This window comes from Macrotis lagotis, chromosome 2, assembly GCF_037893015.1.
Source record: "Macrotis lagotis isolate mMagLag1 chromosome 2, bilby.v1.9.chrom.fasta, whole genome shotgun sequence".
Taxonomy (NCBI): Eukaryota; Metazoa; Chordata; class Mammalia; order Peramelemorphia; family Peramelidae; genus Macrotis; species Macrotis lagotis.
The window spans coordinates 226,495,430-226,522,817 of NC_133659.1; the positions used below are offsets into that span (position 1 = coordinate 226,495,430).

General features: G+C 39.5%; 1 protein-coding gene across 9 annotated transcripts in view; it reads left to right on the forward strand.

Annotated features, from left to right (window-relative positions):
- RBFOX3 (RNA binding fox-1 homolog 3) overlaps positions 1-27,388 on the forward strand; it is a 206,964-nt gene that overhangs the window by 146,163 nt on the left and 33,413 nt on the right. For 3 of the 9 annotated variants that reach the window (XM_074225008.1, XM_074225003.1, XM_074225005.1), the window contains exons 3-6: positions 14,834-15,013; positions 17,015-17,068; positions 18,170-18,262; positions 20,959-21,019. In XM_074225008.1, the coding sequence (XP_074081109.1) occupies positions 14,834-15,013; positions 17,015-17,068; positions 18,170-18,262; positions 20,959-21,019 (388 nt within the window). The remainder of the gene's footprint in view (positions 1-14,833; positions 15,014-17,014; positions 17,069-18,169; positions 18,263-20,958; positions 21,020-27,388) is intronic. The other 6 variants (XM_074225009.1, XM_074225004.1, XM_074225010.1 and 3 more) reach the window with 3 other exon arrangements.

Here is a 27,388-nt window from a genome sequence, read left to right on the forward strand (position 1 = left end):
TACCTCATCTCCTCTATGCCAGGTTCCCTCAGTTTCTGGTTCTGGACTTCAATAGCAAGTATAGACCACTTAAAACTATTCCAGACCCCATCTTTTGGTGCTTCCTCTGAGGGTTCTAGCCATTTCCCATTGCAAAAACATAGTATGGCCAAGAATAACATTTAGATTAGAAAATAGAGATTTAATCAGTATTGGAACCCATTTCTTCTCTCCCTTTGAGCAGTTTGTGGAAAATAAAGGATGCCTTTTAATCCATAACCTCCAACCACTACCCACAGTACTCTTAATCCCCTGACTGGAGTTGGCATTGGAAGAAAAGGATGGAAGACATATGGAAGAATGGAGTATGAGAACTGACTTTTCTGCAGAGCATTGCAGATTGAACACTGAGATTGAAAGAACTAGTTTTGAATCCTGGGTCTGCTGCTCACTAGCAATTCAGGCTTGAGTTGATCATTTAACTTCTCTGACCCTTAGTTTCTTCATCTGTCATATAGAAATAATAATACCCGTACTTTCTATCTTATAGAGCTATTGGAGAAAGCATTTTTAAATCCTTAAGTTCTTTGTAAATGTGAGCTAATATTATTCAGTATCAGTGTTTTCAACTCCCTTTCTGCTTTTCCACTTCTTCCTTCTAGATCCTAGTCTGCTTTCAGGGAAGGTTACTGAGGAATACTTTTGGCTCCACTGAACTCTTGTATTCCTATATCATTCTTATATATATTTCCAAGCTGGATTCAGCAAGGAAACTATCCTTTTGGAATGATCTCTGAATTCCCCCAGGGACTGAGACCCTATCAACAGTAATATTTTTCATATGGTAGTTGTCTAAGCAATCCCTTTGATTCCTAACTGTTGCATAGAAACCTTGTATTCTCTGGACATAGAATCTTAAAACCCTATCCATAGTAGAACCCTGCTCTGCCATCTCCTGCCATACCTAAGACCTTGCTTTTTGGCTCTTAGGGATGAACTGCTATGTAGCAGCTGATTATAGGTTTGGAGGTCAGGGAAGTATTATATATCAATTCACTGGTGCAGATAAAAGATGTTATGAAGGTTGACTACAAACATGATGGTAGAAGTCAGAGGATATCTGTATTTTGGTAGTGCTAGCTCAACTCCATAGGCCTGGAAACTCAATTTTAACCAGTCTAACAGATAGATGGCCCTTTGGTTAGAGTGCTGATCCTGAAATTAGGAAAATTCTTCTTCCTAAGTACAAATCTAGTCTCAGTTCTTTACTAGTTATGTGACCCTGGGCAAGTCACTTAAACCTATTTGCCTAGTTTCCTTATCTGTAAAATGATTTGGAGAAGGAAATGGCAAACCACTCTAGTCTCTTCCAAAAAGACCCCAAAAGGGTCACAAAGAGTCAGACATGACTAAAAAGTGACTGGACAGCAAAATTCTGAAGTGATCAAACTCTAGAGAATTGACTGACATTAACTGAACTCATGAGAGATTTAAAAAAACAGAATGGCAGTGGAAATATTGCTGATATTGAAATCAGGAAGATATGCTCAAATATTTCCTCTAATACTTAATAAATGTGTGATTATCATAAATGACAACATCTCTAAGCCTCAGTTTCCTCATCTGTAAAATGTGGATAATGAGACCTCACAGGGTTGTTATGAGGTTCACCTACAACAACCTAAGGAAAATTCTTTGCAAAAGCAAAGAAATCTCTTATGAAGAGATTGGCAAATGAGAATAATAATGTGTGACTTTATAATTGCACAAGGAAGAGAGTACAGGACACTCCCTTGGGCAAGGAAAGGATGAATTTGTATGCACATTCAGGAGACCTAATCATAAATCAGTAAGTTTATTCATGAGTACAAAATAGTAACAAAAGGAGTTGAGTATTCTTGTGAGAGATTTCCATCAAACCTGGTGAATTGTCAATCTGCACAGTAGGAATATCTCTATCTAAAAAAGAGATTCACCATATAGTATCCTGAAAAGAATGCTGAATTTGCAGTCAGAAGGAACTGGGTTTAAATGTTGCCATAAACATTTCCTAGCTGTGTGACCCTGGGCAAGTCACTTAACTCTGTGTGCCTCAATTTCTTCAACTGCAAAATGGATATGCTAATAATAGCACCCACCTCCTAGTATTGTCATGAGGATGAAATTATAAAGTGCTTAGCAGTGACTAGTAACTATGTATTTATTTAATGAATGCTTGTTTCTATCCCTTCCTTCCTTCCTTCCCTCCTTCCTTCCTTCCTTCCATTCTCTTGAACCAGTTACTTGTTCACATGTCCTCCAGAATATCATTGCAGAAACACTGGCCTTTTTGACTAAGTTTGGAGACTGGTCTTGATTCACGAGTCCATCAGTCTCTTGAAAGTGACATGGTCTCACATTAAATCAGGTTTTAGTAAATTCCTTCCTTCCTTCCTTCCTTCCTTCCTTCCTTCCTTCCTTCCTTCCTTCCTTCCTTCCTTCATTCATCCATTCAACAAACACCATCAAGCAAATGCTTAGGATTTTCATTTAATTAGAACATAGGCACTACCTTTGTGGAGCTTAAAGTCTAGTATTAGGTTATAAAGTATCCACAAATATTTATGACACCTGTGTTATTAGAGACGATAAGTATATTAGAGCCATGCAAGCTGAGTACTATTTGCATGTTCAAGAAAGAAAGGCTGAACATCCCTGAGAGTGAAGCTGCTTCCGTAAGTGCCTAATCTCTCTCATTACTTAAAATGACTTATCAACTTCAGGATTGGAGTGTGCCATTTTTCTTAACCTAGTCCCCAGACTCTGAGAATATGTCCAATTTTTTTTAGCCTGTGGCTCATTTGCACAAACTACATCCTGTTCTCCCTGTCACTACCAGTTTGGACTGGTTTCCTTTCTTTTGACTAATTGATGCTCTAAGCATTGGTTAGAAGTTTATATTAGTCGTTAATCTCAATGATTCACATCCCTTTGAATACAACAGTTGACTCCCTATCTGAACCTCCCCCCCCAATTATTTGCCCCAGAGTCAAAGAGGGAAAACTCTCAAGAGAGTTAGTATCTTAGAGTGGTCATCAAATAGTTTGATCTGTGAACTACTCTAGGAAAAAACCCTGATGAAGACTGTCTATCCCTAAGGAACTTGGGACAAGATTGTAGGTAGTTTCCAATTTGTCTCATTTACCTGGTCGCTCCAGTCACCAAGCTATTATATCCAATGTCCTCTAGAGGCAACTTGCATGGTATGAGGAGCTATAAATTTGAAGTCAGACAATCTGCATGTAAATCCCACATGCTTATTAGCTGTGTGACCTTGGGCAAATCACATCAACCTTCTGAATATCCTTTTTCCTCAGGAATTAATGAATTCTTGTTTCCTTCCTTCCTTCCTCTTGAGCCAGTTACTTGTTCACATTTCCCCCACCCCAGAATTTCATGGGGGACACAATGGCCTTTTTGACTAAGTTTGGAGATTGGTCTTGATTGATGAGCCTGGGGTTTTTAATCTTTTTTCTATGTTATCAGCCCAGGGATGTTCTGAGGCTCAAATGAAGCAATTCTATGGCACCTATTACATGCCAGTGCTAAGTATTTTACGAATCCTCACAACAGCTAGAGGCGGGAAGTGCTATTGTTATCCCCATTTTACAGATGAGGAAACTGGGACAAAGGTTAAATTAATAAGGATATGAAGTCAAATTTGAACTCAGCTCTTCCTGACTCCAGGCCCAGCACTCTGTACCCTTCACTGATGTAGCTACCTCTGAACATTATCTCCAACATGAGATGATAGATGTAAAGCATTTTGCAAACCTTTAAACTCTCTATAGATGCTAATTATTATCATTATTATTATTATTATTATTATTATTAGCTTCCAGCCTGGGGACAATTTCATTCTTGTCATGGCTGCTCTTCTACTGCTCTCAAGCACTATTTATGTAGCAATACAGGAGCATATAAGTAAATGTGTTTAACATTTGAAATAATAATATGGGTTAGGGAAGGAGAGGATGGTACAGGTAATATATACCCTTTAAAATTTAATTTGCTTTATTAGCACTTTCTTAAGTCTAGACAATCAACAGAACAATAAATCAGATCCTAATTTGTAGTGACTGCTGATTTTTAAGATTGAAATGCTCACTTCGAAAATTTAACAATGAGCCCTAACAAGTTTGAGCTGACCCCCTTATCCTGCATAAAATAAAATCCATAGAATTACAAAGTAAAACAATTTTATTGAAATGCAGTTATCAAAGGACAACTAGGTAGAGCAGTAGATAGAGCACTGAGCCTGGAGTTAGGAAGATTCATCTTTACAAATTCAAATCTGGCCTTAGACATCTACTAGCTGTATGACATCTACTAGCTGTATGACCCTGGGCAAGTCACTTAACCCTGTTTTCTTAAGTTTTCTCATCTATTTAATGAATTGGAGAAGGAAATGGCAAACCACTAAAATATCTTTCCCAAGAAAATTCCAAATGGAGTCATAAAGAGTCAAACACAACTGAAAACAACAGCACAATCAACTTTTTTTTAAAAAAACATGTTCATGAACTCCCAAATTAAGGGCCTCTCAATTATATAATCTCTAAATTCCCAGATTCATAATCTTAGATTTGGAAGGGATCTTTGAGATTGTTTTATTCTAACTTCATTTTACTGAAAAGAAAATCCCCCAAAAGATAAATCATTTGTCCAAAATCACAAAACTCATTTAGGAACATTGCCTAATACTGTTAAACCATGACTGGTGGGTTTCCAGTAGTAAAGACTCTCAAAATAAACTATTGGAGACCACTCCAAAGCAATTGGAAACTCTCCATAGTTCTCAGAATATACTGTGGCTATAGTATTGGATGTTAATGAATCCTGGATTTAAATCAGCCTTGGATAAGCAATATACCCATGCTTCTGAGCTAAGTAACAGTCAATATCAAAGAAGACAATTCTATATCTGATCAGTTCTACATCTGGTCTTTTAGAAGTGTAGAGCAGGGAAGCTAGGTAGCACAGTGGATAGAGCCCTGGACTCAGAAAGACCTGAATTCAAATCTAACCTCAAACACTTAATAATTACCTAGCTGTGTGACCTTGAACAAGTCACTTAACCCTATTGCCTTACAAAAAAGAAAAAGAAAGAAAAGAAGCGTAGAGTAGACTGAATCAGGCAACAGTAATTTACTTAGTTGTATCATTCAGTGCCACGTTAATAAAATTATGCCTAACTTTTTTTTGTAAGGAATTTTGTTTTGTCAAAAGACCTGGATTCAATTCCAATCCTGCCATTTACTAGATGTCTGATTTGGAACAAATCACTTTACCTTTCTAGTCTTCAGCTTTCTCATCTATAAAAAGGGGTTCAGATTAGGTGGTCTCAAAGATCTTTCACTGTCTGAAATCTTAGTCTCATTATCTTTCTCTCCATTGCTTGTTATGCTAGTAGGAATCAGTGACTAAATCTCAACCCAGTCCTTCCCCCACCCCCTATATCTTTGTTTTTTGTCTGCACTAGAAGAGAAATCCTTGAAAATTTAACTTTCAGAATCTCCTGAGAGTAGGTGGAGAGACACTCTTTGCAGCTCTACTACTTCATAAAATCTCTGCATTAGAAGGGACCTAAGAAGTCCCTTAGTGGGACTCATAACTAGGCAAAAACAACCACAATAACTAGCATTCTAGAGTGCAAGAAGGTTTATAAAGAGTCTTACCAATATTTCATTTGACCCTCACAACAGCCCTGAGAGATAATTTCTCCCACTATTGCCATTTTCCAGATGAGAAAAACTGAGAGTGAGAAAAGCTAAGTGATTTGCCCAGGGTCACATAAAAGTTTCTAAGGTAGGATTTGAACTCAGGTCTTCCTTTCTCCTAGGAAGGGGAGAGAAGAGAAGGGAAGGGAATGGGGAGAGAGGAGAATAAAGGGACAGGGAAAGTAAAAGGAAAAAAGAAAAAAAAGTCCAGGTCATTGTGTGTGTACACATAGTTGGGGACCATAACACCAGTATTTGATTCATCAAAAGAAATTTAGAGGACATAATTGAGCAAATAAAATAGCTGGAAAATAAAGAGGGAATTATGTCACCAAAATACTTGAAAAGAGAGGGTTTTCAGTGATGTCAGATATTGGAGATAGGTCAAGAAAGATGAGTATTGAAAGGGGTCATCAGATTTGTCCATTAAGAGATCACTGAGGACACCTAGGTGGCACAGTGGATAGAGCACCAGCCCAGGAGACAGGAGGACCTGAGTTCAAATCCAACCTCAGACATTTAATAATTACCTAGCTGTGTGACCTTGGGAAAGTCTCTTTTTTTTGTAAGGCAAATGGGGTTAAGTGGCTTGCCCAAGGCTACACAGCTAGGTAATTATTAAGTGTCTGAGACTGGATTTGAACTCAGGTACTCCTGACTCCAGGGCCGGTGCTCTATGCACGCCACCTAGCCTCCCTGGGAAAGTTTCTTAAGCCCATTACCTTGCAAAAAACAAAACAAAAAAAAAAGAGCTCACTGGTGTTATGAAGGGAAAAGTTTCAGTTGAGTAACAAGATTAGGAGCCAGATTGCAAAGGGTTGAGAAATGAGTGAGACTATCATAGGGATTGGAAGCAGTGTAGAAGTAATTTTTTTTTCCTTCTACTCACTGAGTGTTCCTAGTTCTGCCTTCTGGGGACAGGCAACACAAGAATCATTCTTCTTCTTTGTGACAGCCCTTCAAATATTTAATGACAGAAACCATATCTTTCTTAGAGTTTCTCTTCTCCAGTTTAAACATCTCTGATTCCTTCAGCTAAGCGTCATTATGCCATGATCTTGGGACCCTTCATTATTCTGATAGCTCTCCTCTTGAGTCTCTAAGTGCTGCCCAGAACTGAATAGAATGCTCTTTATAGAGTCTGAACAGAATATTAGCTTGACCAAGTTATAACATAAATTGCAGGTGTGCAAAATGGAAAATGTCTGAGCCAGGGCTAGGAATTGTAGTGGAAGAAGAGAGAGATAGAAGAAAGTCAGAGAAAGGAGAGAAGCATAAGTTAGAGATAGGAAAGGACAAGGTACTATCTGCAGTTGTTTGGTTTTTCTTTTTAAGGCAGGAAGTATGCCCATTGGAAAGAAGGCAAGAGGCTGCCTAAACCACTGTGATAAATGGCAGAAAAGTGCTTTATCTCCCCTAAGGGGCAGCAAGTATACTTGTTACACTCTGGGGTTTCTCAGCATGTTACAATTTTACAGCCATTGAGCCCATTTATCTGCTTCTGTCCACAATAGAGCTGCTGTGGTTAGACCATGGGGTCTCCAGGGAATTGTCCTTATTCACTTGTGTGGCCTGGGTTTTCCTTAGGACTTCACCCTTGGCTCTCTTTCCCAGTCTTCTCTCACTCTTCCGCCTTCTCATATGCTTGTAGCCCTCACCCCAATCCCTTTAGAACTCTGCTCCTGTCCAAGGTCCATGAAGAAGGCAGAGACTTGAGTGAATTCATTTTTTTCCAGCACTGAAATCTGCTAAGGCTCTTCCAGTGGGACAGAAAAAAGGAACCACAGTCTGATCCCCAAAGATGTTCCTTGAAAAGGATTGAATTCTGTGCCCCCTCCAAGTCCCAGTATAAATACTTTGAGGGGGGTAAGTCCTTTATTTTTCAACTTTTGAATAGAGTCTCCCCCCCCACCCGGAATATCTGTTTTTTTATAACCACAGGTCCTTCTTTCAAATGAATTATTATCTATTATGCCTCTCAAATCCTAGACCTATGTAATTGATTTTTTGAACCCACATTCGGGACTTAACATTTTTTTAGAAACCTTAGAATGAGTTTGAGAAAACTGTTCAAATCATCTAATGCTAACAGACTATTTAATAATGATTTAGAGTCAGAACTTGGAAATCGAGACATAGACTCAATAACTTCTGAAAGGTTAGCCCTAGATAATTTTGACTTCCAAAGAGCCCTGGATATAGGAGCAGGATCTGGTTAGCCAATGACTTTTGAAGAGCACTGTTTTATACAGGTACAAACATAAACTTCAGAAATATTTGGCCAAAAATTCAAACTTTTAGGATAAAGTGAACTCAGTGATTGACCTTCTTAGCATTTTATATTAGAGAGGAAATTTTGTCAAATTTCATATTCTACATACCTATCAATTTTCTGGGACTTGAATTTTTTTTTAATTTTGAGTAGGTATTTTATTAAATCTGGAATTTCAGTACTTTAGAGGTGGAAAGGACCATCTAGTCTAATCCATATTCAAAAGGAATATCTGGAGCAGCTAGGTAGCAAAGTGGATGGAGCACCGGCCTTGGAGTCAGGAGTACCCAAGTTCAAATCCGACCTCAGACATTTAATAATTACCTAGCTGTGTGGCCTTGGGCAAGCTACTTAACCCCATGTGCCTTGCAAAAATCTTTTAAAAAAAGGAATATCTACTACAACATAATATACTTGACAATTAATCATACTGCCTTTACTTGAAGTCCTCCAAGTAGGGGATCCTAGTACCTCACAAGGAAGGCCATTCTACTTTTAGATAGTTCTAGCTTAAGTTTTTCCTGATGTCAAAATTAAATTTGTTTCTTTGGAACTTTTAACTAGAACTCCTGAATCTGCTATCCAGAGAACAAAACTAATACTTCCCCTACATAGCAGTCCTTCAAACACTTGAAAGTAGGTATAATGTTCCCTGAGTCTTCTTTGGGCTAAACAATGCTAAACCCAGTTTTTGCTGATCTCCTTATGACATAGTAAGGCTTTTCACCATTCTGGCTGTTCTCCTTCCTCTGACATTGTCCATCTTATCAATGTGCTTCTTGAACCCTGCAGATGAGATCTAATTAGAACAGAGTACAATGGAACTATCACCAAGCTGTTCTAGAGGTATGTGGATGTAATGCAGTCCAAGATGGCACTGGTTTTTTAGGCTTCCACATCATACTACTAACTCATATTGAGCTTATAATTCATTAAAATCCCTGGTCATCTTCAGAACAACTGCTGTCCAGACATGTCTCCCCTTCTTATACTTGTTGAAAATGATTTTTTATGCCCTAATGTAAGACTTTTCCTTCAATTTTGTTGAATTTACTCTTATATTAAATTCAGTGCTCTAGCCTGTCAGAATTCTTTTGGCTATTGAGTCAATGTCATCCACCATGTTATCTCTCACCCCCAGCTTTGTCATCTAAAACTAGATGAGCATACCATCTATGCCAAGTCAAAGATAACTAAATTATTGATAAAAATTTTAAATAGTTCAAGACTACAGATCTCTGGGATAATCCATCAGTCAGATGGACATTGAAAATTTATTGTCGGACATTGAACCATTAACAACTACTCTTTGAATCTTGTTATTCAAGCAGTTCTGGATTCATTGGGTTGTATTTCTAATGACAAGAATATTATAATATGCTTAGAATACATATATACAATGAAGGCAAAGGAAAGTACTTGGATAAATCACTTCTTCTCTGAGATTTGATTTCCTTATCTATAAAATTAGGAGGATGGAATAGATGATTCTGTTGTCTAAATTCCAAAAGTTTGTATTAGAACATAAAATGAGGCAATACAAATTGGAACTGATGCTAATTACTTCTTGAGGAAGTCTGAGCCAGATAAAGAGACCACAAATGATGGAGACTAGGGAGATGATCAACTAATTGTTTAAGAGGAGAGGATAAGGCAAGAACAGTGTTTGTGTTTGAGTTCTGTGGTTTGAGTGCAGCAAATATGTCACCTAGAGAGGACAATTGCCATGGGATAAAGGCAAAAGACTAAACTGTGAAGACAAAGGAAACAAGAATGTCTATGCTGAGTCCCATATATATAAAAATATAGCAATTTTTTTGAGTGTCAAAGAGACACAAACTCAGGGAGTGTTCATCATTTAGGAAATAGCTGAATAAATTATGGTGTATGAATATAATATAATCCTATGTGCTAAAAAATGATAAAAGGAACACTTTCTTAAAAAGCTGGGAAAACTTGTATAAAGTAATACAGAGTAAATAGAGCCAGGAAGAAAAAATATTTATACTAACAATATTGTAAAGAAAAACAACTTGGAAAACTTATCTGTGGCACCACCTTACACCTATCAGATTGACCAATATGACAAAAAAAGGAAGATGATCAATGTTGGAGGGGATATGGGAAAACTGGGAAACTAATGAATTATAGTGGAGTTGTGAATTGATTCAACCTTTCTGGAAAGCAATTTGGAATTATGACCAAAGGGCAATAAAACTATGCATACTCTTTGGTCCAGCAATATCACTACTAGGTCTATATCCCAAAGAGATCATGAAAACAGGTAATAAACTCACTTGTTTAAAAATATTTATAGCAGCTCTTTTCATAGTGGCAAAGAATTGGAAGTTGAAGGGATGCCCACCAATTGGGGAATGCTTGAAAAAATTGTGGTATATGAATGTGATGGAACACAATTGTTCTATAAGAAGTCATGAGAGTCAGAACTTCAGAATAGAAGTCAAAAAGACTTAAACAAACTGATGCTGAGTGAAGTGAACAGAACTAAAAGAATATTATACACACTACCAGCAACATGGGGTGATGATCAGCTATGACAGACTTGATCATTTCTGCAGTATAATAATCAAAAACAATACTGAAAGACTTGTGATGGAGAATACTATCCATATCTAGAAAAGTTGCAATGGAATTTAAATATACATCAAAGTTTGGTATCTTCAATTCTTACGAATATCTTACAAATTGTTATTTTTTCCTCTCTAATTTTTCCTTTCCATTTGGATGTGATTCTTCTTTCACAATATGATTAATATGGCTCTATGTTTAGCATGATTATAGATATAGAGCCTATATTACATTGCTTTCTGTGAGGGGGGAGAAAAATATAAAAAAATGATTATTGAAAACTAACATTATATGAAGTTGGAAAAAATAAAGAAATGAGAGGAAAAAACTAAATTGAGCAAATAAATTAATAAATAAATGAACGAATGACTACACATGGGTCACTTATAACAATGATACATAAGAAAAATTGCTACTATCTGGAGCTACTATTTGGAGCTATCCCTGTATCAGGTCTCCCAAAGGAATCTCCACTAGATTGCCTGGTATGGTAGAAAGTGTTAGACTGACTTGAAGTTCTGGGTTCTGGTCCTGGCCCTACCTCTATCTGTGTGATTGTAGGCAAATTGCTTTTCTGTGGTCTTATTATTTTATCTGCAATAGGAAGGGGTTGGAGTAAATGGCCTCTAAGTTACCTTCCTTCTCTGAGATTCTTTGGGGACAGGGAGTGGAGGTGGTCAGCTTTCCCTCTTCACTGTCAAGGGACAAATTCTGCTCTGGGACCTGCATTCCAAACCAATTGCAAGGGTACCTTAAGCAGGAAGACCTAGAAGGCAACTTCAGCTGAATCCATTCTCACAAAAGGAAGAAAAGAGGTGACACATAGTTTTAAAACTTAGCAGAGATGGAGTTCTTAGGATCTTAGGATAGCCAAAGCAGAAGAGAAAACCTGATGAACAGGTTAAGAGTTAGTTCCAGGCAATAAAAACTGACTTTGTCCACCAACACCCTTGAGTCCTCATGGAAACAACTACTCTATCCAACCCATCTACTATTATAGCTAAGTCTTCATTAGCCAGTTTATGTATTCTCTGTTCTTTCCTTCTCCTCTTCCTTCCCTCCCTCTTTCCCACTTTGTATCCATAGTGACTAAGGAAGGCCAGAGGAAAGAACATCAAAAAAATAGAATGGAGAATCCAGTCTGATCAATGTACTTCTTACCAAATGTTCTGAGGTGACAGGGAAAGCCATGGGATAAAAGGAAGAGGAACAAATTCAAGAGAAAGACCTTACATTGTTGTAGAAGAAGACAAGATAGAGAGAAGTGGTGGCCAAGTGTTTTAGTTTGGGAAGTCCCAGAGATGGTGATCAGAATAACATGGTAGTCAGTTGACATGCCTTTTCCAAAAGCAATAGTAAATCAGCTTAGTTGAAGTTACCAGAGGCACTCTCAAACTAGAATGAATTAGGTCTTTAAAACTAGATATAAGGATAACTAGGTGACACAGTGGATAGAGCACTGGCCCTGGAGTCAGGAGTACCTGAGTGCAAAAGTGGCCTCTGATACTTAATAATTGCCTAGCTGTGTGACCTTGGGCAAGTCACTTAACCCCATTGCCTTAAATAAATAAAATTTTCAAAAAAGAAAAAGAAAAATTTACATATAAAATATTTTTTGAAAAAACTAGATATATTGAAGTTTCACACTGAGGATAGCCTAGCTCCAAGCCCTGGTTTCTCTTACCGGATCAATCAAAGCCTTTCCAGTTTGGTTAGGATTTTACAGAGCTTATACTATACTGAGTTTGCCTTCAGAAAACTTGAGTCACCTCCTTACCATGATTAAGATGGTATTGGAGGGGCGGCTAGGTGGCGCAGTGGATAGAGCACTGGCTTTGGAGTCAGGAGTACCTGAGTTCAAATTCAGCCTCAGACACTTAATAAATACCTAGCTGTGTGGCCTTGGGCAAGCCACTTAACCCCATTGCCTTGCAAAAAAAAAACCTAAAAAAAAAGAAGGTATTGGAGTAGAACATGACTAAATTTATAGTTCTTCCCTCAAAGAGCCTGTAGAAAGGAAGACAAAGACATTTTTTAAGAGCAGCAAAAGATTTCATGAGTTTGTATTATGAGATAAAGGTGAACTAGGAATTGCTGGAGAAAAGACTGAGTTTGGGATGATTGCATAAAAGTGCCAATCCTGAAATATGATGTAAAGGAAATCAGAAAGTCTGTATTGGGCATTCCAGAAAGAAACAGAATGAAGGTGGAACAGTAAGCTTGGGTGTATTGTTGCAGGGGAAATAGCGAGGTGTATGATACCTCTTCATTCTCCTTTACTAACTAGGCTTCCTGAACAGTTGTCCTGACCTCCATTTCTTATATGATTCAAAAGGGAATGGGGGCAAGTTTTTAAGGAATTGGAGAAAAGACGATTTGGGTGGGAAAATCTGCTCTCCAATTCCTCCCCACCTTCAAAAAGCAGGAGAAGGTTCAGAAGGTCAGGTGGAGGTCTGACCCAGAGATCCTAATAGTTTGGAGAACAATCAATCAACAAGTATTTAAATCCTAGGGATACAGACACAGTCTTGGTGGAGAGGAAAAAATGTATATGGAAAGGTACATAAAATTTGGAGGGAAGGCACTAGCCTCAAGAGTGGTCAGGAAAAGCATCATGTAGAAAGGGACATTGAAGGAAATTAGGCATTCTGTAAGACAGAGGAGAGAAGGGAATAAATTTCAGTCCTAGGGGGACAACCAATGCAAAAAAAAAAAAAACCTGACAAGGGAAAGAGAGCATCATACATGTCTGCAGAACAATAAAGTGTATCTGGACCGTAGAGTTCATGAAGGGGAATAATATGTAATAAAGCTATAAAGATAGGTTGAGGCCAGTTTGTCAAAGGTTTTAAGTTATGTGAGTTTCTATTTGATCTTCAGAGTAATAGTCACTAGAATTTATTGAGGCATGGTTAACCCTTCTCTTTGGTAAAATCACTTAGGCAGCTTTATGAAGGACAGTTTGGAGAGGAAAGATATTTGAAGTAGAGAGATCAATTAAGAGCTATTGCAATAGTCCAGATGAAAGATGATGAAGGCCTGAGCTAAAATAATCCTTACCCAAGTGAAGTTGCTATGGAGGTAGAAATGAAAAGATGTGTCAACTGATTGGATGTGTAGTGAGGGAGTAAGTGAATGAATGAATGAAAAGGCACTTATGTTCTAGGCACTGCACTGAGAGCTGGAAATACGAAAGGCAAGATAAGAATCTGCCTTAAGGTGCTTTCATTCTTTTTTTTGTGATTCATAAATATTTATTGCATTGACTTGACATTCATGAGATCAAGGGCACAGGAAAATCATCTATAACTTTTACAAGGAGTAGAAATCCCTTTTTCTTTTTTTTAGGGTGTTTTTTCTTTTGTATTTAATAGTATTTTTTTCCAATTACATGTAAAAATAGATTTCAACATTCATTTTCATAAGGTTTTGAGTTCCAAATTTTTCTTCCTTCTCTCTCTTCCCTCCCCCTTCCCCAAGATAGCCAACAATCTGATATAGGTTACACATGTACAATCATGTTAAACATTTCCACATCCAAAGATGCTTTCATTCTGTAAGGAAGAGATACCAATTAGGGAGTAGTGACCAGGAAGGGTATTTTGGTCTTGGAAGTCATGGAGATGGTGAGTGAAATAATGGGTCAATCAGTTGAGAAGTCTCCTTCAGAAGCAATGATAATGTTACTTTGATTAGAGTTCACTGAACCAGATGTGGAAAGCTGGGGAGAGGCAGGAGAGAGTACTGAAGTTCTTATGGGCCAGATAAAAGAACACACACAGGTTTGCCAGCCAGGTTAATTGGGGACCCATCCATAAGGACAGCCTAGTGCCATGTCATTTCCTCCAGGTCTTGGGGTTTGTGGGTACATTTGGAGGGTGGAGCAACAGGAAATATCAAAAGTGAAAGAACACGATGAATGCAAAGCTTAAAACCTTGCAAAAAAGATGATTGTTGCATGTATTTGGAAAATAAATAAATAATAAAATGTGTGTGTGTATATGTATGTATATGTATATGTATATATATATATATATATATATGTATATGTGTATATTAAAAAGTGAAAGAACATAATCAGGCCTGGGCCCAGCAAAATATAGTGAGAAGGTTGTCAGAAGAGAAGTGAGTTTGGAGGGAAAAGATAATTAGTTCTTTTTTGGACATGTTAAGTTTGAGATACCTGTAAAACATCACAAGATGCCCTCTAGAGCAGTTTTCCATCTTGTACCAGGTGCTGAGGGCATCTCACAGGCCTTCTGTCCTGTCTCCCCAGCAAACAGATGAAGCTGCACAGACAGACAGCCAACAGCTACATTCCTCAGAGAACACAGACAAGCAGCAGCCCAAGAGATTACACGTCTCCAACATCCCCTTCCGGTTCAGGGATCCTGATCTACGGCAAATGTTCGGGGTGAGTATGCTCATCTTAACCCCCCCTCCCCTGTCTTCTTCCTAACACCCCTCAGCCCAGCTCCCCATCCCCAACTCATCCTTCCCATACCATCATTTACTTGGACTGAAAACCAGAGACTCCTTTGTCATTGGAAATGATAAAGTGATCATTGGAAATTCCCATAATGTTCTCCCCACATAGCCTCTCTCCTCTCTCCTTTCTTTCTTCTTTGGGATTGTGTGAGAAGTAAAATAAGGAAACTTCAAACAAAGTGCCAGTCTTTGTTCCCTAAATTCATTCATTTCAGGCTATTATACTTGCCTTAGTTTGCAACTATAATTATCTCTCTGCCTCAATTTCCTCATTTATTTCTAAAAGGATAACAAACTTGTGCTGCTACTTCAAAGAGTTCTGAAAAAACATTATTTATGTTGTTTCTATTATAATCATCATCATCATCATCATCATCATTATGCCCACTCTCCCTCTTTTCTTGGGCCCTTTGCCTTTCCTCCTAGCTAAGTTTTGTACATTCTGTTTCTCCATGTATCATTTTTTCCCCTAAGACTAAGCGGGCAGACTGATTTGTCAAAAGAATTTCCCTCTTCATGCTCAACATCCCATCTCCCCACCTTCCACTTTCCTCCCTCTTTCTTAAGGCAGTTCAAAAGTGTATTCTGCTCTGGTCCTCCTTGTTTCATCATTGGACAAAAGGTCCTGCTCAAGATACTAGCTTGACAAGAATGGATAATGTAACCCAATCAGAAAGACAACCAAAATATTATTCTCTGACTTAACTTTACCCTGCTGCATGACCTCGGATAAATATTTTGGGTCTCAGTTCTTGCCTCTGGAAAATGGTGATAATACTAACATAGTACCTGCTAATTATTTGTGAAGCTCAATCGAGATGATATCTTTAATGTATTTTGAAAATCTTAAAGTACCATATAAATGTCAACTATTTTTACTATTATTCCCACAGAATTATTATTATTATTTATTGTTATTATTACTAGAGTTCTATTTATTATTTTTATTATTACTGTTTACTTTAAGAAGGATGTTCCTCTAAGTGGCAATTAAAATACACTGGGAGCATTGAAGTCTCACTGAGTAGACTCCATCCAGCCTCAAATTATAGAAGATGGCATGGATGCTTCCTATCTGTGTGATTAAGTGCAAATCATTTAATCTTCCAAGGCCTCTGTTTCTTCATCTGTACAATAATGGACCTGGATTAAATGAGTACTGAGGCTGCTTCCAGCTCTAGATCTGTGATTTTTTAGGGGTGTTTTTTTTGCAAGGCAAATGGGGTTAAGTGGCTTGTCCAAGGCCACACAGCTAGGTCATTATTAAGTGTCTGAGACCGGACTTGAACCCAGGTACTCCTGACTCCAGGGCCAGTGCACTATCCACTGTGCCACATAGCCGCCCCATCTGTGATTTTTAAAAAAAGCAAAGAACTGTAGTAACAAGAAGATGTGGGTGCTAGCCCACATTCTGCTAGTGACTAGCTGATTGGCCTAGGTAATCCAACCCTTGTCTCTGAGATGCTGTATAAAATACAGAAATGAATTATATAGCAAAAATAGTAAATCCTTTTAGGAAATTATCTGATATCAATCACAGTTTAATTATAAAAGATAAGGATTTTAATGCTTTGTAGCTGAAATCTCTACCAGCTTCTTATAACCTAGTCCTGTTAGACAACAGAAGCAAGGAAGAGGTGACTTGCAGAAGCATATTAGTATATCTGAACCCTACCATCCCCAAGGTGAGAGGAGTCCATGGTGTAAATTATGCCCATATTTATCCTCCCTAATTAAAGAACTGAAGACATTATTCCTTTTAAAGGAATTAGGAGAACTAGTAGCAGTTAGGTGAAGAAGGACTTCTCCTGACTCTTGGTATTTCTAAACAAGGACTGAGTGGTTTCAGGGTGATTACTTCAAAGGCATCTCAGCATGAGATGAGCCTTCTCAACCTTTCCCTCTTCTCTCCTCTCTCTCTCTCCAGCAATTCGGAAAAATTTTAGACGTGGAGATCATTTTTAACGAACGGGGCTCCAAGGTGGGTGCTGCCCAGACGCCGCCATCATTACAGCGAACCCAGCTGTAACGGTCCCGCCAGGCTAACGTGTGAAATGTGCGTTTCCTTCCTGGAGAGCTTCGAGCCCGAGGACCCCTGAGCAACACGGGTGCTTGTATTCCCTGCTCTTCCTGACTCACACCTGTCCTGCCTCTTCCCTGCAATCCTGACCTCCTCCTCCTCCTCCTCCTGCAACCCTCCCCCTTCCCACCTTCCCCCAAGCTGTCTGTGTTGCTGCTGCTTCTTCCTTTCTAAAAGCGACAGGACCTCTGCCTACCCCTTGGGAACACTTCCTGCTATTCTGTTTGTGTCCCCCTTTCCCCCCTTTACCTCTTTTCCCCCCACCCTCAGTGTTGGATCAACCAGCATCTTGTCCCCATCAGCATCCTGTCCCCACATGCCTGTCCCTGGCTTTGGCTTGGGGAGCTTTTCACTGGAGGTGGGATTACCCGGGCATCATGGGCACCAGGGTTGGGAATGGGTAAGGTTCATCCACAAGGGTTGATGTACAAAGGTACCCATCTAAAGCTGGCAAGGGAAAAGAGGGACTTGGAGAACTGGGCAAGGCTGAGCCTTCTGGGGTCAAGGGCGGGGAGGGGTGCTCAGTCTAGGGGGCTCTGACCAGAAGCCCCGGCTTTAGCTCCCCCCAGCCCTCAGACCCTCTGACCTTCCCCCCTATCATTCCAAAAGGGGGCAAGACAGTACTTCTAACCCCTCACCAGGTTAATATCCCTCTGGTAGCTTCTGCCCCTCTTGTGGGCCACCCTTGGTACCAAGTTGGGCCAACTCAGGAAGGACAAATTCTGCAGTTGCTGCCCAGAGCCTGGTATCCTTCCTTAGTCTTCTCTGTATGTGATGGTGGCACTAAAACCAGACCTTTTTCTGCAGTTCAGCAGCCTGAGTCTCTCCTATCAACTCTCCTGACTCACCCCCCTCTCTTTCTCTCTCTTTCTCTCTTTCTTTCTTTCTCCCTCCCTGTCACCCTCTCCCTCTTCCCTCATCCCTGCCTCCCTTTCCTTTTTTTTTCCTTTTTTCTCATCCTGTGTCTTTCTTTCCATGTCTGTCCTTCTCCTCTGCTCACAGGGATTTGGGTTTGTAACTTTTGAAACTAGCACAGATGCTGACCGAGCACGAGAGAAGCTGAATGGGACAATCGTAGAGGGACGGAAAATAGAGGTGCTCAGATAAGTGTGACGAGGGGCAAGGATGCCCTCTCTGCGTTATACCCATTATGCCCGTCTCTCTGTGTCCCCCTCCTCTTACCTCTCACCTTCCCACAACTGCTTCTAGCAGGGCCCTGTGGACAGTTTGACCCCTGTAGGATTTTTCCTACAAGGATCTTTCCCTTGGCACAGAAGCGGGAAGCCTGGGAGGGATTAAGGAATCCAGTCGATGCTCCAGGTTCTTAGTTCAGTCCTGGTTTCTAATCTAATCCTACATTCCTCCACACCCTTCTTTGGAAATAGACAGGAATGTCTCTTCCTCCTTTTTCTATTCCCTGAAGTAAGGAAGCATACTGGCATCCCTGAGCTGATAGAAATCCTAGACATTTTGGCTTTGACAGGCCTTGGGATGGGGAACAAGAGGTTGGAGCTAGAGTCTGCTCAGTTGATCCTCCAATTCCTTAGGCTACTGACTGGTGGGGCAAAATAGAAGAGTATCCAAGAGGAAGGGCTGTACTCAGTTAAACCTCTCTGCTCCCTGCTCCCATCCCCTACCTCTTTCACAGGCAGTCTTTCAACCTTCTGCTGAATCTCTCGGCACCCAAAGGCAGTTTTCTTCTCTGGTCTCCTTCTATCCCTTCCTCCTCCTTCCTCAGATTCTATAGCCTCTTGCCATCTCAGTGACTCCCTTCTCCACTCCCCCACCCCAAATTACAACCCTTGCTGAAATGCCATCAGTGTCTGGCTCTGATTACATGCATGAGCTGGAACAAGTTGTCAGAATGGGGGTGGTGGGAGAACTGCAAAAGACCACCCATCCCCCCTCCCTGATTTGGGGCACAGAGAGCCGGGTCCTGGGATGCATGCTTCCTCTGTGTGTGGTGCTGGTCATTTGGATTGGTTTGATTTTGTTTTCTGTACTGGTGCTGAAAATAATGGAGAACTTGTGAGCTGGTGACTAGACTAAATAGTAGGGGAAGGAATTGCAGGGACTGGACCTGGGCCAAGGGGGGACCAAGCAAGGTAGGAGAAATGAATGGATTCAGTTTGTCTAAATAGACAGAACCAAACTGTTGCCATCTATTGCTCTTTCTTTCTCAAATCTTACCTTGTCCTGGATTAAGAAGGAAACAAACAACACCTAGGAAAGTCCAAGTGTTGAGAAGTATTGATGTGAGCCACTAACCATGGATTCTTGGGCTCCTTGTCAGGTTAGCATCCAAAGAATGTTTAGACTCCAAACTCCAAACCTAAATTAGGGTAGCTGGAAAGGGAAAAAACAGAAAGAAAAGAAAGAAAAATAGAAAAAAAGATTCAGGATTCAAGAAATTGGAGGAGTCAGGCAAAATAGAAGTCAAAAGCGAATGCTGTATAAATGAGGACTAAAACACCCATGAAGTATTGAATGTGTAGGGGGAGAAGGAGGGTTAGATGTTCATTGTTCAGCCTCTCCATATTATTCTCCACTTATGTCCCTTATAATCCATCCAATAAACCTGCCTTCTTTGTGGTAGAGAGCTTTGCTCTCACTAAACTTCCCCTAAAAGATGAGTTTCTTTCCTTTTTCCTAAATCCTACCTAGATTCTCAAACTTCTAGGAAATGTCCTTTCTAGCGTGCTGGGCAGGACTAGGAGGTCAGATCCTTTAATCTATCCTTTTCCTCATAGACAAAGTAAAAGCAGTATATATCCTCCACGTGTCCCCCACATACCCATTTCCCTTTTACAGCCCTTCTGTGAATGGCTTCCCTCTGGCTCTGTGAGGTCCCAAGAGACACCCTACTCTATAGTTTCTAGTCACTACCCATGAGGTTGGGGTAGGTGCATTTCTGCATACAGAGCCTCTACAGACCCATTTAATGTAGAAAGCAGATGTAGATTGTAGTTCCTGATCACAAGCAATGAAGTCTCTAGCACTGTGATGAGCAACTGTACTACCAAGGGAATATGAGGGGGACTAGGGAGGGTTTCCACTTATTAGCCTGTGGAGAGCCATAGCAGAGGCAGATGAATAGAATGAGAGCAGAGAGTTCCATCAGAGATTCCTCCTAAAAATGAATTTGAAGAGAGGTGTGGGGAAGGGAGAGAAAGGAAGGGGATACAGTTCATCCCTCAGTAGGACACTGGAATTAGAGATAAGGGGAGGAACATAAGGTTGAGATTCTGACTGGCCTGAGGTCTGGACACCAGCCACTGAGGGACTCTAGGAAAAGACCTAGGGTACTACTGTCTTAATTTGTTGAATTGAATTGATTTACTTGAGTGACTTGCCTCTACCATGGTGTCTATGGACTAGAAGATGAAGGTGAGAGGCTATGGAGCAGGATGGAATGACTTACAAGGTATCCAAGACCAGGGCTTAGATCCCAACAAGGACTGTTTGAGGAGTTAACTAATGCTAAAGGAAGAGAGAGGGTTGCATGAACCTCAGAGGAAATGACAGTCTGGGAAACCAGGGACTGGACAGTTTTGGCAGGAGGGTCTTGATGAATGGGGATGAGCATGGGATGTTGTCATAAGCCACTGGCCTCCTTCTATCCCCTATTCTTGAGACTACAGCCACTCAGTCAATTCCCTGGACTTCAAGACTTCTTAGTAAAGGGAGTGGCACAGGGGCCAAGTAGGGACTGAGGGAGGGTACTAATGCTCAGCCCACCCTCTCTTTCTCTCTCTCTCTTTCTCTCTCTCTCTCTCTTTCTCTCTGGGCAGGTAAATAATGCCACAGCCCGGGTTATGACCAACAAGAAGACCACGAATCCCTACACAAATGGTAAGGTGGCAGAAAGGATGAAGACAGGGGGTTGTCCATTTTGCTCTGGGTCAGGCTCCCAGGGTCAAGGTTGGGAAACTGTTATGCTGTCTGAAAAGATTCTGATTTTCATGTCTTTACAACAATAGTGCAATCTTCATTGTCATCCCAGCTCTCCCTCTCTTTCTCTCTCAGGCTGAAAGAGAGACATCAGAGGGTTCATAAGGTCTGAGAAAGCCTGGAATATTCTTGCCCAATTCAATTTGTCCTTAAGCAGACTGCAGGGCCACTTGGATTTTCTCAAACATGCCTAACAGTCAACAATATCAAAAAGAAATAGTATCACATATTTAAATGTATATGAAGGAAAGTTAATCTAAGATGAATTTCTATTTTCCATAGAAATATTTAATTTTAATAATGCATTATTATATAAGCAGTGTGACATAGTAGAAAGAGCAATGGAATTGGAGTCAAGGGAGTTAGGTTTAAATTCTGATTCTGGTATCTTCTGCTTTTGTGACTTGGAGGTAATAGTTGGCATAGTGAATAGAATGCTAGGTCTCAAGCAGTCTCAAGACTTGGCTTCAATCACTTACTAACTTAAGAACTCTGGACAAGTCACTTAGGCCTCCATTATTGCCCACAAAATGAGGGGATTAGGATAAATAACATCAGAAAATCTATGATTCTATATCTAAATCTATGATTCTATAATAGGACTGTATTATAAACTACCTTGCCAGAAGGAGGAACTAGATAATGAATTCTGCAAGATAATTAAAATTGGCATTGAAGGCACAATATAGGAATGATATGGGGAATTTCCATTATTTGGATGCTTCCCTTGTTTCCATCCTTTCTCTGTTTCCCCTGGTGTTGGGAGGATATGATTCCCTCTATCTCTATCCTAAGCATCATTACTATAACTTAGTATATATTATCATAAGTAACACTATATGACATATATCTATATTCTTATATTCTACAATATTGCTCTGATATATTTTGTCAATATTTCTGAAAGAAGTTGCATTTATGTGGTCATACTAGCACAGCTAGAAAGAACTTAAGAAATCAGCTAGTTCAACCCCACATTTTATAAATAATGAAACTGAGCTCCAGAGGAATGGATTTATTTGCCCATCATCATAGATATTAAACAGAAGAATGGGTATTAGAATTCAAGTCTTCTGACTCCATACCAACCCTCCATTCTGAAGGAGAAACCAAGATCACAGTGTTGAAGGGCACTCTGAAGACTATGTTATCCATTTTCCAGATGAGAAAATTGACATAAAGATGAATTAAATAATTTGCTTAACTTCATGGTACATCTCTCAAAGTGACTTATTCTCACAAACCTTGTGAAACAAACAATGTTTAGGGCACCCTTTCCAGTTTTCTCCCATGTATTAAAAATTAATTATGTGAAATAAAAGAAAATGGGAGACAAAGTTACAGAGTGAACTGTGATTTAATTTGCAAAGACCCCTTCTCAAATGATTTACCTATCTGATTTTATAACAAAAAAGAGGAATTATTTTTTAAATTACATAAACTTCTTTTGAACATAATTCTATTGGACAAGGCAAGTCACCTGACAGGTTATCCCCAGAAGTCCTTGTTTTGCTTCTGTTACATTTTTACATGCCCAGTAAGTAATATATCCTTCAAGAAAGCATCAAGATGACAGATATTTCCATGTTAGAGGGGACATTCAGAGGCCATCTAGTTCAAATCCCCTCTACAACATACTCTTCAAAGGAATGTCCAACTTCTACTTAAAGACCTCCATTGAGAGGGAGCTCACTATTTCAAGGTGGCATGGTGCAAAGAGTACTGGACCTAGAATAAGGAAGACTCATCTTCCAGAGTTCAAATCTTGCCTCAGACACTCACTAGCATTGTGGTCTAGAGCAAGTCACTTAGCCCTTTTTGCCTCGGTTTTCTCATCTGTAAAATAAACTGGAGAATGAAATAAATGGGGGGTATAAAAAGTCAAAAACAACCAAACAGCATCAGAAGGCATCCCATTCCCCTTTTGGTTGACTCAAATTGTTAGATAATTTTTCCTGACAAGGAGCAACTTATATCCATTGTTTCTAGTTCTTCCCTCTGAAATCAAATAATCAATCTGATCCCTCCTCCACAGCCCTTCAATAACCTGAAGACAGTTATATCTCCCCACACACAAACACCCCACTCTTCTCTTCTTCAAGAAAGCTATTATTGGGTCCTTCTGTTTATCTTTACATGATATAGACTTCAGCATCCTGGGTCATACTGTTCTACTTATCTACTTATCTACTTGAATGGTCTTGTTAAAACTATGATCCCAACTGAGTACAAGTATTCTGGAGGTGGCCTCATCAAGGCAGAAACCAATGGGACTGTCCCATGCTTATTCCTGGAAGGTCTCCTTCATTTAAGGTGAACTAAACCCACATTAGTTTTTTTGGCTCCCTACCACATTGTTGTCTCCTATCAAGCCTGGCACTTATAAAACACCAATATTACTGGATGTCCCTTCAGGCTCTTCACCCACTGAATAGCTAATACTCCAGGCTGTTTACAGGCAAGCCAACAGGATGTAAGGTTTTGTTTGGTTTGGTTTTGTGCTGTTGACAGCTTGCTGTACACACATTCTCACCAAATCCCCCTGTGATCAACAAAACTTAATGCTAAGAATTCAATTGCTAAGGCACCTACAGGGGCATGTCATGTGACTGTTCAATCATTTCTCTGTGACTGTAGGAGAGAGCTGTTGTGTCTCCAACCATTTCAAATATTGCTGGTCCAATGTTTATAAGATTGATTTACATGAAGGTGTTAGGAATTCTAAGGTAAATTTGGGCAGGAATGGACACTTGCAGTTTAAGGATACAGCTTCCCAAAATAAGGAATTTAAGCATCATGCAAAGAACAATGGACAAGCATCTGGTAGGTGTGAATAGACTACTTTACATTGCAATCAAAGAATTATGCACGAAAAGCAGTATAAAAGACACCATTGGAGAAATACCTGCCTGGGGGGGGGGGGGGAGATAATGAAAACTAGGGCTAATTGATGTATTATGAGATCATAGATTTTTTTTGAACCCAAAGGAACCACAGAAGTCATCAAGTCCAAACTACTCATTTTACAGATGAGAAATTTGAAGCCTAGAGAAATTATTTATCTAGGGTCACACAGAGAGTGTATGTCTAATGCAGGATTTGAATCTAGGTCTTCCTCACTCTATGTCTAGAAACACTGCCTCCTGAACACCATGTTGGACATTAGAACCCACACAATGTTAAGAGCTCTAAGAGACCCCTCTCCACAGCATGTGATGTTCTCTTCCTATGGAGGACTGATGAGAGCATGGGCAGACAAGATGGATTGTAATCTATACCATGAGAAGAAGTACCCACATTAATGAAAGCACAGGAAAAATAATATAAATAATATAAAATAATATAAATAATATAAAAAATTTAGATAGCTCACTAATCACATGAGAGCTCTCCAGCTTTCATCTAGTTTCTGGGTAAAACTGAATAGGGTTTTAAAACTCTGGGAAAAAATCAGAAAGCAGTCAATCCATAAAAAATTAAATTAGGACCTTTAATGATTGAGACCAATCAGGTCAGACAAAAATCACCATATGCCCTTGTAACAGTAACAACTTCACCTAAATTTATTCACTGGCATGTCCTAGAATATGATTTCTTTTAATGCCATTCCAATGTAGAAGGAGTTATGTTCTCTGGAGACTCTGCTGATAAGATGCAGCACATGTCACTTTGCTCATCATTGACTCCATGGTGACTTTTGCTTCCATCTACAAGAGCAAAACTCATCTCTAGAAATCTTCAACAAAAAAAAAAATTGCCAGGTTTTCTATGAAAGCAAATGAATGGGCAATCCTATTTTGGGATAAGAACCAATAAAATGCCTATATAAGCTGATTTAGGGCTTATATATTGTCTAGGAATAATGACACATGGCACTGCCACCAAACTTCTATAGATTTTTGGGTAAGTCCTTCCCATGGCACTGCCACTAAACTTCTATGGATTTTGGGGTAACTCCTTCCCCACCCCTTTCTGGACCTCAGTTTGGGGACAGGGTCAGTAAAATAAAGAAGTTACACTGGAACATCCAAAGCTCCTTTCTAATCAAGGGTTCAGCATCTGGTTTACAAATGACCTTCTGAGAGAAATTTTGTTTTAAGTAACAATAGGTAGAGAAGAAAGGCACAGGGGCAGCTAGGTGGCGCAGTGGATAGAGCACCAGCCCTGGAGTCAGGAGTACCTGAGTTCAAATGTGACCTCAGAGAGTTAATAATTACTTAGCTAGTTAATAATTACCTGGGCAAACCACTTAACCCCATTGCCTTGCAAAAAATCTAAAAAAAAAAAAAAAAAAGAAGGGGAAGAAGGAGGAGGAGGAAGAGGAAGATGAAGAAAGAAGAAAGTGTTGAATGAGAATTCCAACAGGAAGGGCCAAGTTTCTCTTTTGCCTACTTAGGGCAAAAGAGCAAAAAAGGAATGGGTAGGAAGGGGAGAGAGTATAGAGAAAAGGACAAGATTTGATCTCCATGCCACCAGCCTAGTTATATTGGTGGCAACAGTGATGTTCATGATGAGCTCATATTTATCTAGTAACATAAGGTTTATAAAATACTTTTTTTAAAGAAAGATTTTGGGGCAGCTAGGTGGCATAGTGGAGGGGAAGCTAGGTGGCGTAGTAGATAAAGCACCGGTCTTGGAGTCAAGAGTACCTGGGTTCAAATCCGGTCTCAGACACTTAATAATTACCTAGCTGTGTGGCCTTGGGCAAGCCACTTAACCCCATTTGCCTTGCAAAAAAAAAAACTAAAAAAAAAGTTTTTATTTATTTTGAGTTTTACAATTTTTCCCCTATTCATGCTTCCCTCCCCCCACCCCCCCACAGAAGGCAGTCTGTTAGTCTTTACATTGTTTCCATGGTATACATTGATCTCAGCTGAAAGTGATGAGAGAAATGATATCCTTAAGGAAGAAAAATAAAGTATAAGAGATAGCAAGATAACATAAGAAGATAACTTTTTTCCACTAAATTGAAGGTAATAGTCTTTGGTCTTTGTTCAAACTCCACAAATCTTTCTCTGGATGCAGATGGTATTCTCCAAAATTGTCCCTGATGTTGCACTGATGGAATGAGCAAGTCCATCATGGTTGATCATCACCCCCATGTTGCTGTTAGGGTGTACAATGTTATTCTGGTTTTGCTCATCTCACTCAGGATCATTTCATGCAAATCTTTCCAGGCTTCCCTGAATTCCCATCCCTCCTAGTTTCTAACAGAACAGTAGTGTTCCATGACATACATATACCACAGTTTTGTAAACCATTCCCCAATTGAAGGACATTCACCCAATTTCCAATTCTTTGCCACCACAAACAGAATTGCTATGACTATTTTTATACAAGTGATGTTTTTACCCTTTTTCGTAATCTCTTCAGGGTATAGACCCAGTAGGGGTACTGCTGGATCAAAGGGTATGCACATTTTTGGTTGCTCTTTGGGCATAATTCCAAATTGCTCTCCAGAAAGATTGGATGAGTTCACAGCTCCACCAACAATGCATTAGTGTCCCAGATTTCCCACATCCCTTCCAACATTGATCATTGTCCTTTCTGGTCATATTGGCCAGTCTGAGAGGTGAGGCCAGTCTCAGAGATACTTTCATTTGTATTACTCTAATAAGTAATGATTTAGAGCAATTTTTGATATGACTATGGATCACTTTGATTTCCTTATCTGTAAACTGCCTTTGCATATCCTTTAACCATTTATCAATTGGGGAATGACTTGTTTTTTTGAAAATTTGACTCGGTTCTCTGTATATTTTAGAAATGATTCCTTTGTCAGAAATACTAGTTGTAAAAATTGTTTCCCCATTTATTACATTTCTTATGATCGAAATGATTCCTTTGTCAGAAATACTAGTTGTAAAAATTGTTTCCCAATTTATTACATTTCTTATGATCTTGATTACAGTGGTTTTGTCTGCGCAAAAGCTTTTTAATTTAATGTAATCAAAATCATCTAGTTTGTTTTTAATGATGTTCTCCATCTCTTCCTTGGCATAAACTGCTTCCCTTTCCACAGATCTGACAGGTATACTACTCCTTGATCTTCTAGTTTGCATCTTATATTGTTTTTATGTCTAAATCCTGTATCCATTTGGAGCTTATCTTGGTATGGGATGTGAGGTGTTGGTCTAATCCAAGTTTCTGCCATACTAACTTCCAATTTTCCCAACAGTTTTTTATCAAAGAGGGAGTGTTTATTCCAATAGCCAGGCTCTTTGGGTTTATCAAACAGCAGATTACTATAATAATTTCCTGCTATTGCAC